The sequence below is a fragment of the Polyodon spathula genome, chromosome 1, assembly GCF_017654505.1.
Source record: "Polyodon spathula isolate WHYD16114869_AA chromosome 1, ASM1765450v1, whole genome shotgun sequence".
Lineage (NCBI taxonomy): Eukaryota > Metazoa > Chordata > Actinopteri > Acipenseriformes > Polyodontidae > Polyodon > Polyodon spathula.
The window spans coordinates 108185853-108200695 of NC_054534.1; the positions used below are offsets into that span (position 1 = coordinate 108185853).

A 14843-nucleotide genomic window follows, 5' to 3' on the forward strand; every position below is an offset into this window, starting at 1 on the left:
GTACCAAGAGCATGGTGTAGAGCAGGTGGAGTCTTTACAACAAAAGAAAAGGATTCTACAAGCATCGGTCAGTTTCGTCCTGTTTCCCGATTAAACATAGAAGGCAAGATTTTCTTTAGCATTATTTCTCAGAGATTGTCAACCTTCCTATTAAAGAACTGTTTCATTGACACTTCAGTACAAAAAGCAGGCATTCCAGGTTTCCCAGGATGCTTAGAACACATCAGCATAATCTGGCAACAAATTCAATCAGCAAAAAAGGAGAGGAAGGAGCTCCATGTGACATTCCTGGATTTGGCTAATGGATATGGTTCAGTGCCACATGAACTTCTTTGGGCAGCATTTGACTTTTTCAGCGTACCGATGACAATAACAAATTTAGTGAAAGCCTACTTTGGAGATTTGCAATTTAGTTTTTTAATTTCAGAATTCAGCACTACATGGCAATGCCTAGAAGTTGGAATAATGGCAGGATGTACCATTTCTCCACTGGCTTTTACCATGGCAATGGAAGTAATTATTAGGGCATCAAAATGGGTAGTGGGAGGAGAGCGCTTGGGTTCTGGAATGCGACTACCACCAATTCGAGCATACATGGATGACATGACAACAATGACTACAACCATAGCCTGCACTAATCGGTTATTGGGCAAATTAACCAATAACATTGAATGGGCACGAATGAAATTCAAGCCCACTAAATCAAGAAGCATGTCTATAATTAAAGGTAAAGTAGTAGATTACATTAATGGTGAGGCAATACCAACAGCGTCCTAGAAGCCAGTGAAAAGTCTAGGGAGATGGTAGGATGGAGATCTTAAGGACACAGTTTGTGTGGGAGCAGTTAGACAACAAGCAGTGGAAGGGTTGAAGAGCATAGTCACCAGCGCTTTACCAGGCAAACTGGTGTTTTCAGTTTGGTCTACTGCCAAGACTGCTGTGGCCACTGACTGTGTATGAGGTTTCCTTGGCAACAGTTGAAGCTGGAAGCTTTAATCAGTTCATATGTCAGGAAATGGTTGGGAGTTCCACGCTGCCTCAGCAGAGTGGGACTTTATGGTAAAGGAATACTGCAGCTACCAAAGTCCGACTGGAAATGAGATTAGTAGATTCATGTGACAAAGCATAAGGGAGGCAGCATCTGTGTTGAAAACTGGATGAAAAGGGACGGCAAAGAAAGCTGTGGAAGATGCTAAGGCTGCCCTTTGAATCAGAGATATTATGAGGCAAGTTTAGCATGGAAAAGGAGGTTTTGGTCTCAGTTCAGCTCCTCCTACATGGCACAAGGCAACCCCGGCTCAGCGGAGGAAGCTGGTAGTCAATGAAGTGCAAAAGCAGGAGGAGAGGATCAGGTGTGTAAAGGCCATTTCCCAGGCCAAGCAGGGAGAATGGGTGAGATTGGAGAGTGTGGAACAACGCAAGATTGGCTGGCAGGACCTATGGACAATGGAACAGAGCAAGATCAGTTTCCTCATCAAATCAGCATATGATGTTCTCCCATCACCACAGAACCTAAACCTCTGGGTGGGTGAGGATCCCTCATGTCCTTTGTCTTCATTACCTGCAACATTAAGACACATATTGACAGGATGTAAAGTGGGTCTTAGCTAAGGACGGTTTACTTGGCGCCATGACCAGGTGCTGCGATGTTTAGCCTTAGCATTGGAAGACAAGCGTAACCTGACCAATAAGGTGCCACCAGTTCCATCAAAGCATTACACAGAAAAGACAATATTCCTCCATCCAGGAGAGCAACCACCAAGAAAAGGTGTTAAAACCAAGCCTCGCCCAGGACAACTGGAAGCTGCTAGAGACTGGAAGATACTGGCAGATGTTGGTCAACGGCTTATTTTTCCACCTGAGATTGCCACCACTAACCTTCGACCAGACATTGTCTTGTGGTCTGGATCAGCACGCCTTGTTCATCTGGTAGAGTTAACAGTGCCATGGGAAGATGCTGTGGAGGAGGCGTATGAGATGAAGAAACTTCGGTATGCTCAACTAGCTGCTGAAGCGGAACAGCGAGGATGGAGAGTCCGAGTTTATCCAGTGGAGGTGGGTTGTCGAGGATTTGTGGCACAACAACCCTATTTCTCAGAGACGTTGGGTTCAGTGGCCAAGAGTTGCGTCACACAGTGAAGAACTTATCTGAAGCAGCAGAAAGGAGCAGCAACTGGCTGTGGTTGAGACGGAAAGATTCTGGATGGGGATCTCAAGCACAATAGACAGAAAGCAACGCTGATGTACAGGTAAGTAAGCTGGGCTGAGCTGAATGGGGGATGGAGGGGGGTGATGCTGGGACGCCAGAATCATTGTTGAGCCCTCTTGAGGTGTTGTGGGCTAGTCACCGAAACAGAGGATGGAAGGTGCCCACTTGAAGACCCCAGAGATGTACCCTACTTAGCTCAATCCAGACGGTTGTCATGCTGATGCGCTGGGGAGACTGCACTGGGTTGATCCCCGGAGCCAGCATCGCAGCCGTTGTGTGTGCTGATCCCTGGAGCCAGCATTACACTTCAGCAATCAACACCAGACAGAAGGATATCTACATCATCAGACGGAAAACAACGCAAATGGATGGAGATGCAGATGGATCACATTAGTTTACTGCAAAGCTATGTCTTAGTTGGTGCTTATCTTGGCGAGAGCAGAGTTCAAATCAGCATGAAGTTCAACATCTACTCTTATGTAATGGAAATCATGTGATTGTAGTTTGAATTGCAGCCAGCAAGTATCTTTGGGTTCTCACCCTCCTGGATTGGTCATTTCAGTTAACTTGGTGTTTTGGCTGTCTTATTGTTTGCACTGTGATAACTTTGTCTTTTGGCTTGAAGCAACTTGCATGCTGAATGAGTCGCCTTTAAATCCCAGCTTCCCCTAATCATCTTGTGCTTAAGCACCTCAGTGAAAAACAGGAGTTTTACGCGGTTGGTTTGCCTTGTACTCCTTTCTCAATGTAAATGGACTTTGTTTCTGATCCAGTACAATCTTCAGAGCTTCCTCGTATGTTTGTGTGTTAGTGAATGAGTGACTCTTTGTAATAGTAGTTTTCATAATTGGGTAAAGCAATAAGCATAAAAAATAAATAATATAGTATGCTGCTCTCTTAGGTTACATTCAATTCATTTTAAAAGCTTTCACGCTCATGCTACCCTCCCAGGAACAAGGAGAGAACACTGTCTTGATCCATGTGGTCTGAAACAACAGTTATGTGGCACGTGATTTCCCGTGGGGTCGTGGTCTGAAACGACAGTGATGTAGCACATGTATCGTGGGATCGCAGTTTGAAACGACAGTAGTGTGGTGCGTGATGTGGCGCGTGATGTACCGTGGGACCGGGGTCTGAAACGACAGTGATGTGGTGCGTGATGTACCGTGGGACCGGGGTCTGAAACGACAGTGATGTGGCGCGTGATGTACCGTGGGACCGGGGTCTGAAACGACAGTGATATAGCACATGTATCGTGGGATCGCAGTTTGAAACGACAGTAATGTGGTGCGTGATGTACCGTGGGACCGGGGTCTGAAACGACAGTGATGTGGTGCGTGATGTACCATGGGACCTGGGTCTGAAACGACAGTGATGTGGCGCGTGATGTACCGTGGGACCGGGGTCTGAAACGACAGTGATGTGGCGCGTGATGTACCGTGGGACCGGGGTCTGAAACGACAGTGATGTAGCACATGTATCGTGGGATCGCAGTTTGAAACGACAGTAATGTGGTGCGTGATGTACCGTGGGACCGGGGTCTGAAACGACAGTGATGTGGCATTTGATGTACCGTGGGACCGGGGTCTGAAACGACAGTGATGTGGTGCGTGATGTACCGTGGGACCGGGGTCTGAAACGACAGTGATGTGGCATTTGATGTACCATGGGACCGGGGTCTGAAACGACAGTGATGTGGTGCGTGATGTACCGTGGGACCGGGGTCTGAAACGACAGTGATGTGGCATGTGATGTACCATGGGACTGCTGTTGGAATCTTCTCTGGCTCGTGTTATTAAGGAGACAGCATTGTGAGGCTTCTAGGGCTGTGTTCAAAGGTTTGAGGGTTTGTTCGCTAGCCAGGAATTTGAAGGCAGTTAAAAACCTTCAAAGGTTCATCAGACGGCATTCACACGCTTTTTTCTTTTTTTCTGTATTAACAGAAACTGTTAAACAATGTGTGAATACTATAAATCACACATTAAATGTCACTTGTATACAAAATGTGATCTTTTGATTTGTATAATGCATATTACTAAAGCAAAACTGTATTAAAATCTCCTACCAAATGGTTATACGTAGCAACTCTATGGCGCAGCTGCCTTGCATTAAAGCAGGGTATAGTATTCAAAGCACTGAGGAGTACCTATAGCGGTTGTGTGCTTCAGTAAAATATGTATTGAATACATAGTGTGCAAGAGAAGTGCTATGACAGTACAAGTATGAAACACTTCACTGGAAAACTGAGCACCGTTGCCATCTGTCTGTCCCCCCAGCTTGAGTTATCCAGAGGTAGAACTTAATTTCTTCATTCGCCAGTAAAGCATTAGTAAAGCTGTATTGAAAGAAATGTCTCAAACCCTCTGCTGTATGGGATTTTTGTGTTAAATGTCCAGACAACCAAAAAAAAAAAGATGAATGCAAACTGCAAGCGACTCTTGATCTATCATGGAGGCACAACCAATTTCTGGGGTCACTTGACAAGCTTAAATTTATTATTATTATTATTATTATTATTATTATTATTATTATTATTATTATTATTATTATTATTATTATTATTATTGTTGTTGTTGTTGTTATTATTTATTGTTGTTATTAGTTTAGTAGTAGTAAAATGTAACTGATTGATAACCTGCTTGGAAGGGTGACTGTTAAACAAAGCTTTGTTTTGACTAAGTCTGCTGCAGTTCCTTTAAGGTGCTGCAGGAGTGCAAGCTTACTGTATCTATCACAAGCAGCATCAATTACGTGTGCATAAACAATATATAATTTAAATTATAAAAACAGGATTACTGCTCTATATAAACTACATGTTTTATTGCATTTATATGGATTACCTGTAAGATGATAGGATTTTCAATCAAATATAAACTAGTAGCTATGGTGTTGCGAACATTCGAAGGTCAGAGTGTACCCTTCGTTACAGCCCTAGAAAATCTATGAACATGTCAAGTGTTATAGTGACTTGTTTGGGCTGAAAGTCACAACGGTCCCAGTCATTCAATCTGCTTTTTTTTTTTTCCCTCTGCAGGTTAACTGGCTCCTCGGGATACCTCACAGATGGGCCTGGGAATTACAAATACAAAACCAAGTGCACCTGGCTGATCGAGGGCCAGTAAGTATAGTGCCCCCCTGGTTTTTATTCAGATCCACAGCAGACATACAGTCTAATACTGAGACTATTGAAAATGCAATCTCTTCATACAAAAAATTGCTTTCATGAAACGGTTTGATTTGACATTCGGATTGGCTTTGTTAACTCAAAGATCTCATTACAGAACCGAGTGAAGGCATTACTGTGTCATGCTGTATCTCAGACTGTATCTCATGCTGAAATTATTCTACTCCTAGTACTGAGTGGATGCATTACTGTATCATGCTGTATCTCATGTTGTAGTTATTCTACTCATAGTACTGAGTGAAGGCATTACTGTATCATGCTGTAGCTCAGACTGTATCTCATGCTGAAGTTATTCTACTCATAGTACTGGGTGGAGGCATTACTGTATCATGCTGTAGCTCAGACTGTATCTCATGCTGAAGTTATTCTACTCATAGTACTGGGTGGAGGCATTACTCTATCATGCTGTATCATGCTTATCTCAGACTATCTCATTGTCTCAGTGTATCTCATAGGGATGTGTTTTTGGTCTGTTTTTAATAATTTTTAAATGCAATGCAAGTGTCAGCGTTTAAACTGTAAACTCTACACACACACACACACACACACACACACACACACACACACACACACACACACACACACACACACACACACACACACACACACACACACACACACACACACACACACACACACACACACACACACACACACACACACACACACACACACTTTTTATATTACATTGTGATTAATACTGACAGCCCTGGTTAGTGTTTTCTAAGCAAAGAACCCCTAAATATGCAAATAATGCTTTAACATCACAAAGGCTTAACTACAAAGTCTTAAAAAAAAACAAAAAAAAAAAAACACGTATATACAGTAGAACGCCAGAGTTAGGAACACCTTGGGAATACATGGTTTGAAATCTGGATGCATTTGTTGGTACAGTAATTTTGCATTCTCTTTGAGCAGCAGGCTGCTTATAGGAGCGCCTGTGTGGTTGCATTGCACGCATGGGTGAGTGATTGCGTACTTCCTGTTGAAAGTGGGGGTTCGGTAGACTGGTCAGTTCGTAACTCAGCTGTTCGTAACTCTGGCGTTCTCCTGTGTTGATATCAGGGCTGTCACTGCATTTCACATTTATCAGTTAATTTATGGGCATTAGTTGGTTAACTGGTAGATTAATTGGTGTTTTTATATATTTTTTATATTTTTACTGCCCTGTAGAGATGTACCTGTTCTGGCCCTGTGGGCACAAACTTAATAAAATCAACTTTTTTTTTTTTTTAACGTTATATTATAGTCAAAAAACTAATAAAAAAAAAAAAAAAAAAAAGAAACCCCACAGAGATTACATGTGTTGCAGAATCTTTAAATTCACAGATTCCAATACATTGTTATGTTAACTGTACTGTTCAGGGATGAGTGCCACAAACAGGAAATCTTTTTTTTTTTAAACACATTAATGTACTGGTAAAATTAAAGCCTATACATAATTAATGTACACTCATGAAATTAATATTGAAAATAGATAAGAGCGTTCTATTTATTATGGATGTTTGCTTTTTACCACATTCAGTAACTCCATCCAAAGTAATTCTGAATGTTTTTTTAATTTCAAATAATGCAGCATTGAACATGTGTTTTGTGGTGCGGCAGTTTTGTTTGGCGTAATTTACATACCACGGTTTTCTCGTCAGGTTCCTCAAAATAATTCCAAATGTGGTTTTGCCTTGTTTATTTGTTTAGAGATGCAAATGTATTAATTAACAAAAGTCACGGGGAAAAAAAAACGCTTTTCTTACAGCGTGTGGACTGAACCATACCACGCCCACTACAGCATGAACACACAGTGCACCACTGAATCGCCAGACTGACCGAGAATAAAACCCGCCCCGGTGTCAATCTTTCTGTTGGACCAATTGGAAAAACTACTTGGAGGCAATTGTCCAACCCCTTCCTTTTTATACTATCCGCCCTTACTCCTGCTGCACAGCAGTTGGATACGCGATGGTCTGACTATATGATAATACATTACTAAAATGAATACATTCAAAAATATGTGTCATTTGTCACTTTACGGGTTATGCATCTAGCATGTTCAATGTTTAACCACTTCAGCGTTTATATGTTTTAAATGTAAATAAATTAATTTAGAAAAACTACGCAGACCTGTTTAAACATTAAATAAACCTAAGTAGACAGTGTTTCAGAGCACTATAAAGCCTAAAAATAGTGGTACTTGCTATCTTACTCAAAGAGAGTGCTGTCATTTGTTAAAGGCAAGCATGCAGTTGACTTGCCCATACATTGAAACTGCACATTCTGCATCCACTGATTTGTTTTTAAGTTAAGGCAAAGCTTTGCCAAGTTATACAGATGTGGAAATCAGTTAGAAACCGCCCCAAAACTCATTCACACAAGAGCACCTGGCATGCTTTTAATAAAGGCAATATATGCAGCACGTCCATTGTCATGTTATCTGTCCCATCCAATAATTTTATTTTATTAGTACTGAGTAAAACAAAGAAAACATGGCTATTCAGGCCTAAAATTGTAGATCGCTGTAGGTTGTGCTAGATCGCTGTAATACTGATTTAACTTGCCGACAGGAATACTTTTTGTCTGGGCTGGCTTTTTCCAGTTTGGTTTCTGAAAGCCGTTTATTTTACGTTCTGTTCAGCATCGTCTGTACCCTTTTGTTTAATGTGTGATTCTGAAGCTAAACAGCGATCGATCGTATTTTCCCCAAAGACAGGTTAAGATATGCAAAACAATTGCCTCCATCTGCATGTATAGTTTCTTTTGGAAATATCTTGACACGATCAATCGCCAAAATATTTTTTTTCTGCTTTGGCGTCCATTTCTACTATTTTACCTCCAATGCTGAAAAGTAGATTTTAGCAACCTAAATCAAAACAATGCAGCACTGACTTTGTCCCACCCCCTACTGCACAGTACAGGTCAGAGAAAAGAAGTACAGACTCCCTGATAGGCTGATTAAAACTTTGTTGTTATTTGAATAGTAAACAAGAACGTTAACTGCTTTGGAGAGGTTTTTTGTAAATGTTATTTGTGGACGTTTTTTGCTATATACACAGGACAGTAAAGGAATAAAATGGGCTGTCTACAGAAGGAAGATATGTAGTTTGCGTCACTTGCGTTGTGCAGTAGTTCATATAAACAAGGTTTCTTTTTTTTTCCTTCTCCGTACTTGTTCGGTATGCATTGGCCCCTAAAAGAGGTGAATTTTGCGGTGACCCTTCAATTTCACAATTTCTGCGAAATTTAATTAGACCCCTACTCCTACAGTATCTCATGCTGAAGTTATTCTACTTCTACTACTGAGTGGAGACATTAATGCATCATGCTGTATGTCATCGTCTACCTCATGCTGTGTTCTTCTCCATAAACCTCACACCTCAATAAAGATATTCTCTGTGATTGTGTATGGAGCTGCTTGAGAGACCCCACAGCAGAAATCTGGAGTTTCATTTCCTCTTGTCAATCCCTTGACTCCACTACGCGAGCAGCATGACTCATTGTCACTTGATGACTATACTTGCATAGTAATACTTCTAAATCCTGTAATTTTAAAAGCAGTTTAATCCCGTCCGGTTCTATAGTGGGGTGCCCACCCAAATGTGTTTTCTGTCAAAAAGCTTTTCATAATCATACAGTAGCCCCTCGCTAAACTGGATATTTTTGTCCGACGTTAGGTGTCGGGTTTAACATTTTTTACAGTACAATTTCACACACACACATTTATAGTGGTCAGTGTATTTAAAGGTGTAAATCATTGCGCTGAAATAACACCAATGTGTTTTGGGTAGGCTACACATTACATTATGTAAAAAAAAAAAAAAAAAAAAAAAAACCTGTACAGTACAGTAGTAATATTAATGAACACCTGGCACCCCTGTTTTTTTTTTTTTTTTTTTTTTTTTTTTTTACTTTATCCTAGACAACTGGCATGGTAACACAAAATAAATCATGCTGCTGCATTAAACTCATTGATGTACAATGTGAATTGAAACAGTGATTTTAGAGTTGTTGTTAACTTGGCGGCCTAGATGGTTAACACAAAATAGATCAAAATTGATAAGTTATGATACTTACTTGCAGGCAGGCAGTCATTTCTCGAAAGGACTAGCAACAAGTTTAGCATTATACCATTAATTTGCATTATCATTAGTAGCCTATAAGCCAAATGTATACTGTCAGTTTTTATTTAAGTTAGTCAGGGGTGCAGTGCTAAATTGTGCACAATTACAAAGCACCTGCACATTAATAGAATAGGTGTGTTTCCTATTCCTGTACAGATGCTTAGAATGAGCTGGAGGGGTTATTGGTGCATGTGTGCAGTCTATTGCTCCCAGCACATTGGGGAAAACAGAAATGTCATAGAAATTTGTTTTCAAGTCTTGTAAGTACACACTGCTTTTATGGAAAAATAGGCATTTGGGGGCTCGCCTCAAAAATGCATTGAACACAACTGGCAACGCACGAGAAAAAGCTGATTGGGAAATGCCTGTAACAGTGCCACTGTTTAAAACTTGCTTTCAAAAGTTCTTAATAAAGTGATGCAGTGTTAAGTGTCGCAGCTGACTGCAGCTTTCTAACATCTCATTATAATATAGAACTCTTGTCCATACTATCTCCACCCCTTTTTTGCAGATTTACACAGGAGTGCCCATAATTACATATGCAGCTATGCTAGAACCGCAAAGAGGAACTGCTGCCACAAAGCATTCCCTAAAAAGTCGCAAATAGCATTTGCTTGTCTAGTACATTTCACCCAAGACTCGACAATAGCAACAGTTTAGTAACCCTATCCCTTAGTGTCTATAGTAAAAGCTAATATGCTGGAGTAGTACAATTTATGGCCTAGCTGAATTAACCAAATTGGGGGCTTATCATTTAATATCAAAGGAGCACTGTACCCTGAAAGGGTGCTACAGTGAAGACAAAGCTATATAACACAGACTCCTATATCCCTGCTTTCCTGTATTGTTTGAGGTGGTTGTGAAAGCTGTTTGTTTCAATGTTTGTTTGTTTCTCTTATTCTTTGTTAGACCCAACACTATCCTGAGGCTGAGGTTCAACCACTTTGCGACAGAGTGCAGCTGGGACCACTTGTATGTGTACGATGGGGACTCTATCTACGCTCCTTTGCTGGCCGCATTCAGGTGAGGAGAGCCACCTTGCTTTTATTATCGTGCTCAAGAACACTGCTGTGGCCATACTCTTTAAAAGTTTCCCTATAATAAAAGTTTCTATGAGAGGTGGAAATAGTGCTGTAATGTAACATGTTAGAAAAAAGAAAAAAGAAATCTGAATTCATGAAAAGGGAGCATCATGTCACACTTGCAGCACAGCTACCAGAACGTGCGAGCAGCTGTAACAATTAACAACAAGCACAGATTTGTCACAATTTAATTTGCAATGACTTGTAGTGCACATAGATGTAAGATCTAACTTGAAATACCTGTAACCTTTTAGTAAGTGGTAGCAGTTTGGCAGCCTGTAAAATATCTAAATAAAAAGAACACATGGGGAATGTAATGATAAAGTTCTAATGTGTGATGATTTGTACCCCTGTTTGAGGGCAAAGAGCATCTTGCTATACCTCCCCATGAAAAAACAGTCTTCCCAGTTGTTTTGAGGGATGGCTGGCCTGGACTGAGGCAGTTTTAACGGCAGGCTGTGAATGCCCGTATTCATCTTACAAGTGATGAAGTCTTCATTACACTCAAACCACTGGTGGTTCAGGATGTTATTCTGCTGGCAGCTGCTACTGTAGACGATCTGTTAATACTGCACTTAAGCAGTAAGTGGCTTAAAACGACAGTCATTCACAATGTTCATGAAGTCTTTAATATGATGACATATTTGATGATGAACCACTTTGTTGATGCAAGTGTTTTTATAGTGCCTGTGGTAAACGTGGGGTATATTTGTTGGAGATATAAAGGGGATAAATGTTCCTTGATATGCTAGATCTTTAACGTATTTCATCAGGTTGATTATTTGGTGGTGACAGAAGTGTGATGTGTTCGTTATTTTTCAGTTCTCAAAATGACATTGTCGAGTTCAGTGGGTTATTTGTAGGTTAAAAGCATGGACGATGTTTCCCTTCATTTTGTGCTGGAGCTGTCCCAAGGTTTATAGATCGGGTTAGAGGTGGTACAGTCGTTATGCTAAGGCACGGATGGAAATAAGACTCCCATTGCATAGCAGTTGGATCAATTTGTGGTTTTACTATGAGTTTAGTAAGATGCACCTGAGCTTGTTACCCATACACTGTGGCTAATCAAATCCTTAGTAAAACCTGGAATGGTTGAAACTGCTATGCAATTGGAGTCTTTTTTTTCCATCTCTATGAGGGATTGCAATAACTGAGTAATGTGAATTAAGCAGTACATTCATAGGGTCTGTGTACTGTTTGTATGGATTAATTGGGTTTTTGGATTTAATTAGAATTTGTTGTGTCCTCCGGCCATGCCCATTGAAACAAACAACCTCGCTCTTTTACACAGAATTTTACATGTATGTCTAGAATACCGTTTATCAAATTATGACAAAACTTGATACCTTCTTTACAACAGGTTGATTCTAGTTCTGTCAAAGCACCCTTTCTATCTGTTTGTCACATTTCGGGATTTTATAGATATTCATTGTAGTTATTGAGGGTTCAGTATCAGAATCGGGTGATTTTTTTTTAGTATAGTCCAGCTTTGACGTGTGTTTGTTTGGGGGTTTCCTTCCTCCCGAGTTTGTTCGAAACTTCCCGTAGACGTGGTTCAGTAGTGGAGAGGAGTCGAGTAACGTACGCAGGTAGAGTTCTTCTTAAGAGTGCCCAGCCTTTCCACTGGCACCGGGTCCCAGCTGTATGGGTGATTAAAGTGGCTGCAGACAGCGAATGCCTGCTGCAGTCTGTACTCATTCAGTTGCTTTGAAACCACTTTAGAGACTGATGGGAAACAGTGTCACATATATTCATGCTATTTATGGCTTTTTACAGTGGATTAGGTCAGAGCTGGTTTGTTTTGTGACGATACATTTTCCTGTTCACATTTCAAGGCAATATGGGTGTCATGTAGCCCCACAACTCAATGATCATTGCTGTTTTATGTGTTCATTTTATAGAGACTGCTGATGCACTGAATATGTGAAAGATCTTGCATTTTTACCATCAATAAAAACACATAGCTTGGCTTCTCAATGTTACCTTTGTTCCTTTACACGCTTCAGTAGCTTGTCAGGTGTTTAACACTAGAGTGTGTATTTTTGCTTTATTATTCATATCTTTCTGTATTGTTCAGTAAAAATATGGATTTCAAAATAATTAATTTGAAGGTTTAGTTTGAAAAGGGGTGTTCTACTAGACCAAAATCACTTAAATGTTTTCATAAAGTTGCATAGTTCAAGTTAGTTATAAAATGTTATAGCTAACTTGAACTCTGCAATTGTATCTAAGCAAATGCTCAGTTCAATTAAGGGTCTAGTTCAGTATTTGAGCGCTCTGTTGGAAGAAAACCAGACGACACAAGGGGTCCCCAGGAGAAGCCCTGAATTAGACAGAGAACATTAAAAGAGGACTGTGTGTCAAGCTTATGAAAGCCAGCATCTTAAATAAAACATCGGGACCTATTTAGGGTAATTATGCCTTTTTAAAGTAAAACAATAAACAGGACCGCAGTTGAATATGGACAAAGAAAAATCGCTCGAATTAAAAAAAAAAAAAAAAAAAAAAAAAAAAAAAACTGCTTTTGAATAGGCCTTTCAAACTGTTAATCAGTATTTTTTTATAGGAAGGTGGTTACTCTTGGTATTTGTTACTCACTGCAAGTACTTTCAGTCCTGAACCACTCGTGCCAGTAAAGCAGCTGGGGCTATGTTTTCTCATTGGTATTGATGGGGACATTCTTAGTACTGTAGGAGTCATTCCTTTTAACATCTTGCAGTGCTAAACGGTCTCTTATTTTTAAGTAAGCCCCTGAATCTGCAGTGGTATACTTGCTCTTTGTTAGAAGGAGAATCCTTTCTGTCAGAACTCAAAGCAGACCTTTCTCGCTCTCACAAGTTGCTACACTAGCTTCCAATCCGCTGTTCTAATTCAGTGGCAATGGAAATCTTGTTCAGGTGGCAGGGAGTGTTGGAAGATGTTGCTTTTCTACAGTAGTAGTTATTGTGGATTTAGAGCTGCACCGATTTATCCGGATCAAGCTCTCCACAGGTGAGGTTCCTTGATCCTGACTAGGCTAATTTAACCATTCCAGGATAGACAAGTGAAGAAACAGCTGTTTGGATTTGTGTGGATCACTGTTCTCACGGAGTCTAAGAAAAGCAGCAATCATCACAAACCCAGGCAGCTGCGTCTTCATTCGTTTCACTCTGAACGCTGAGTCGGCCCGATCGACACCAGTGACCCTCACGTGATTGTCGGCACCAGGTTTCTGTGGAGAGCTTAGTCTGAATAATAGAAGAGTTTGTGCAGCACTGTTTTGGATTACCAACCAATGACTTTAGAGGTCTAGAGGGAAATTGGAAGGTGACCAGACACCTGTACTGTACATCACATAACTCTTATGATTTGGTACTGTATGCAGTGAAATTGTGGTATGACTCCCCCCATTCCCTCCATTTAACTTTGTCTTTTTCCAGTGGTGTTTTAAATGAACATCGTTAGGGATATTAATTGGTAATGTTTTACCGTAAATGCGTAAAACAGTACCAATTAGTATTGTGGCAATTACTGTTGATCAAGCGAGTACTGTAGGGTTGGTGTTTCTGTATTTCTGGTTCTTCAGTGCCTCCATACCATTTCACATGCCAGCTTCGTGTATTTGAAGTGTTATTAATTCTTTGGGCAAAATCTAATGCTGTGTCTTGGTTTCCAGATGATAAAGTCTGAACGCTCTGAGAGATTTGGTAGACAACTGTATCCTGTGTTTCTCTAAGTCAAGTTTGGTCATGGGTTTCATACAAGAAAAGTTCAATCCTATTATGACAGTAATTTGATAAATCTGAGACCATTTCAGGCAGTGACTGTTTTGCAGTGTTCATTGATAGAGTTCAGATTTGGTACACAGCAGTATTCTAGGATTGTGTCAGACTTCAGTTCCAAGACTGGTTTGGGCCATTAAAAAATAAATAAATAAAATAATAATAATTCCAGTGACGCAAATACAATACTTACTGTATAACTAAGGCTACGATTCTGGCATGGTAACTTAGTACATTTCATGGGAACGGTCCAGCAAAAAAATAAAAATTCATGGAAAGGTCACCAAATAATGTAGGTTTAGCTACATCAACATGCACAAATAGAACATCAAAACGAATAGTATAAAGATTGTTGCTTTTGACTACTGACAAGTTTAAATGTTACTTTAGTGTACGCAACGTAACGATTCTAAGGCCGCATGTTGTAAAGAAAGCCTCTGTAATCTGTAAAATCCTGTTGCGATGCATTTGTTCTTCTGTCTTACAGAAAACAGC

General features: G+C 40.3%; 1 protein-coding gene across 1 annotated transcript in view; it reads left to right on the plus strand.

Moving 5' to 3' along the window:
• LOC121312819 (attractin-like) overlaps positions 1–14843 on the plus strand; it is a 130811-nt gene that overhangs the window by 18894 nt on the left and 97074 nt on the right. The window contains exons 2-3 of the mRNA XM_041244661.1: positions 5244–5327; positions 10415–10528. Coding sequence (XP_041100595.1) covers positions 5244–5327; positions 10415–10528 — 198 coding nt within the window. The remainder of the gene's footprint in view (positions 1–5243; positions 5328–10414; positions 10529–14843) is intronic.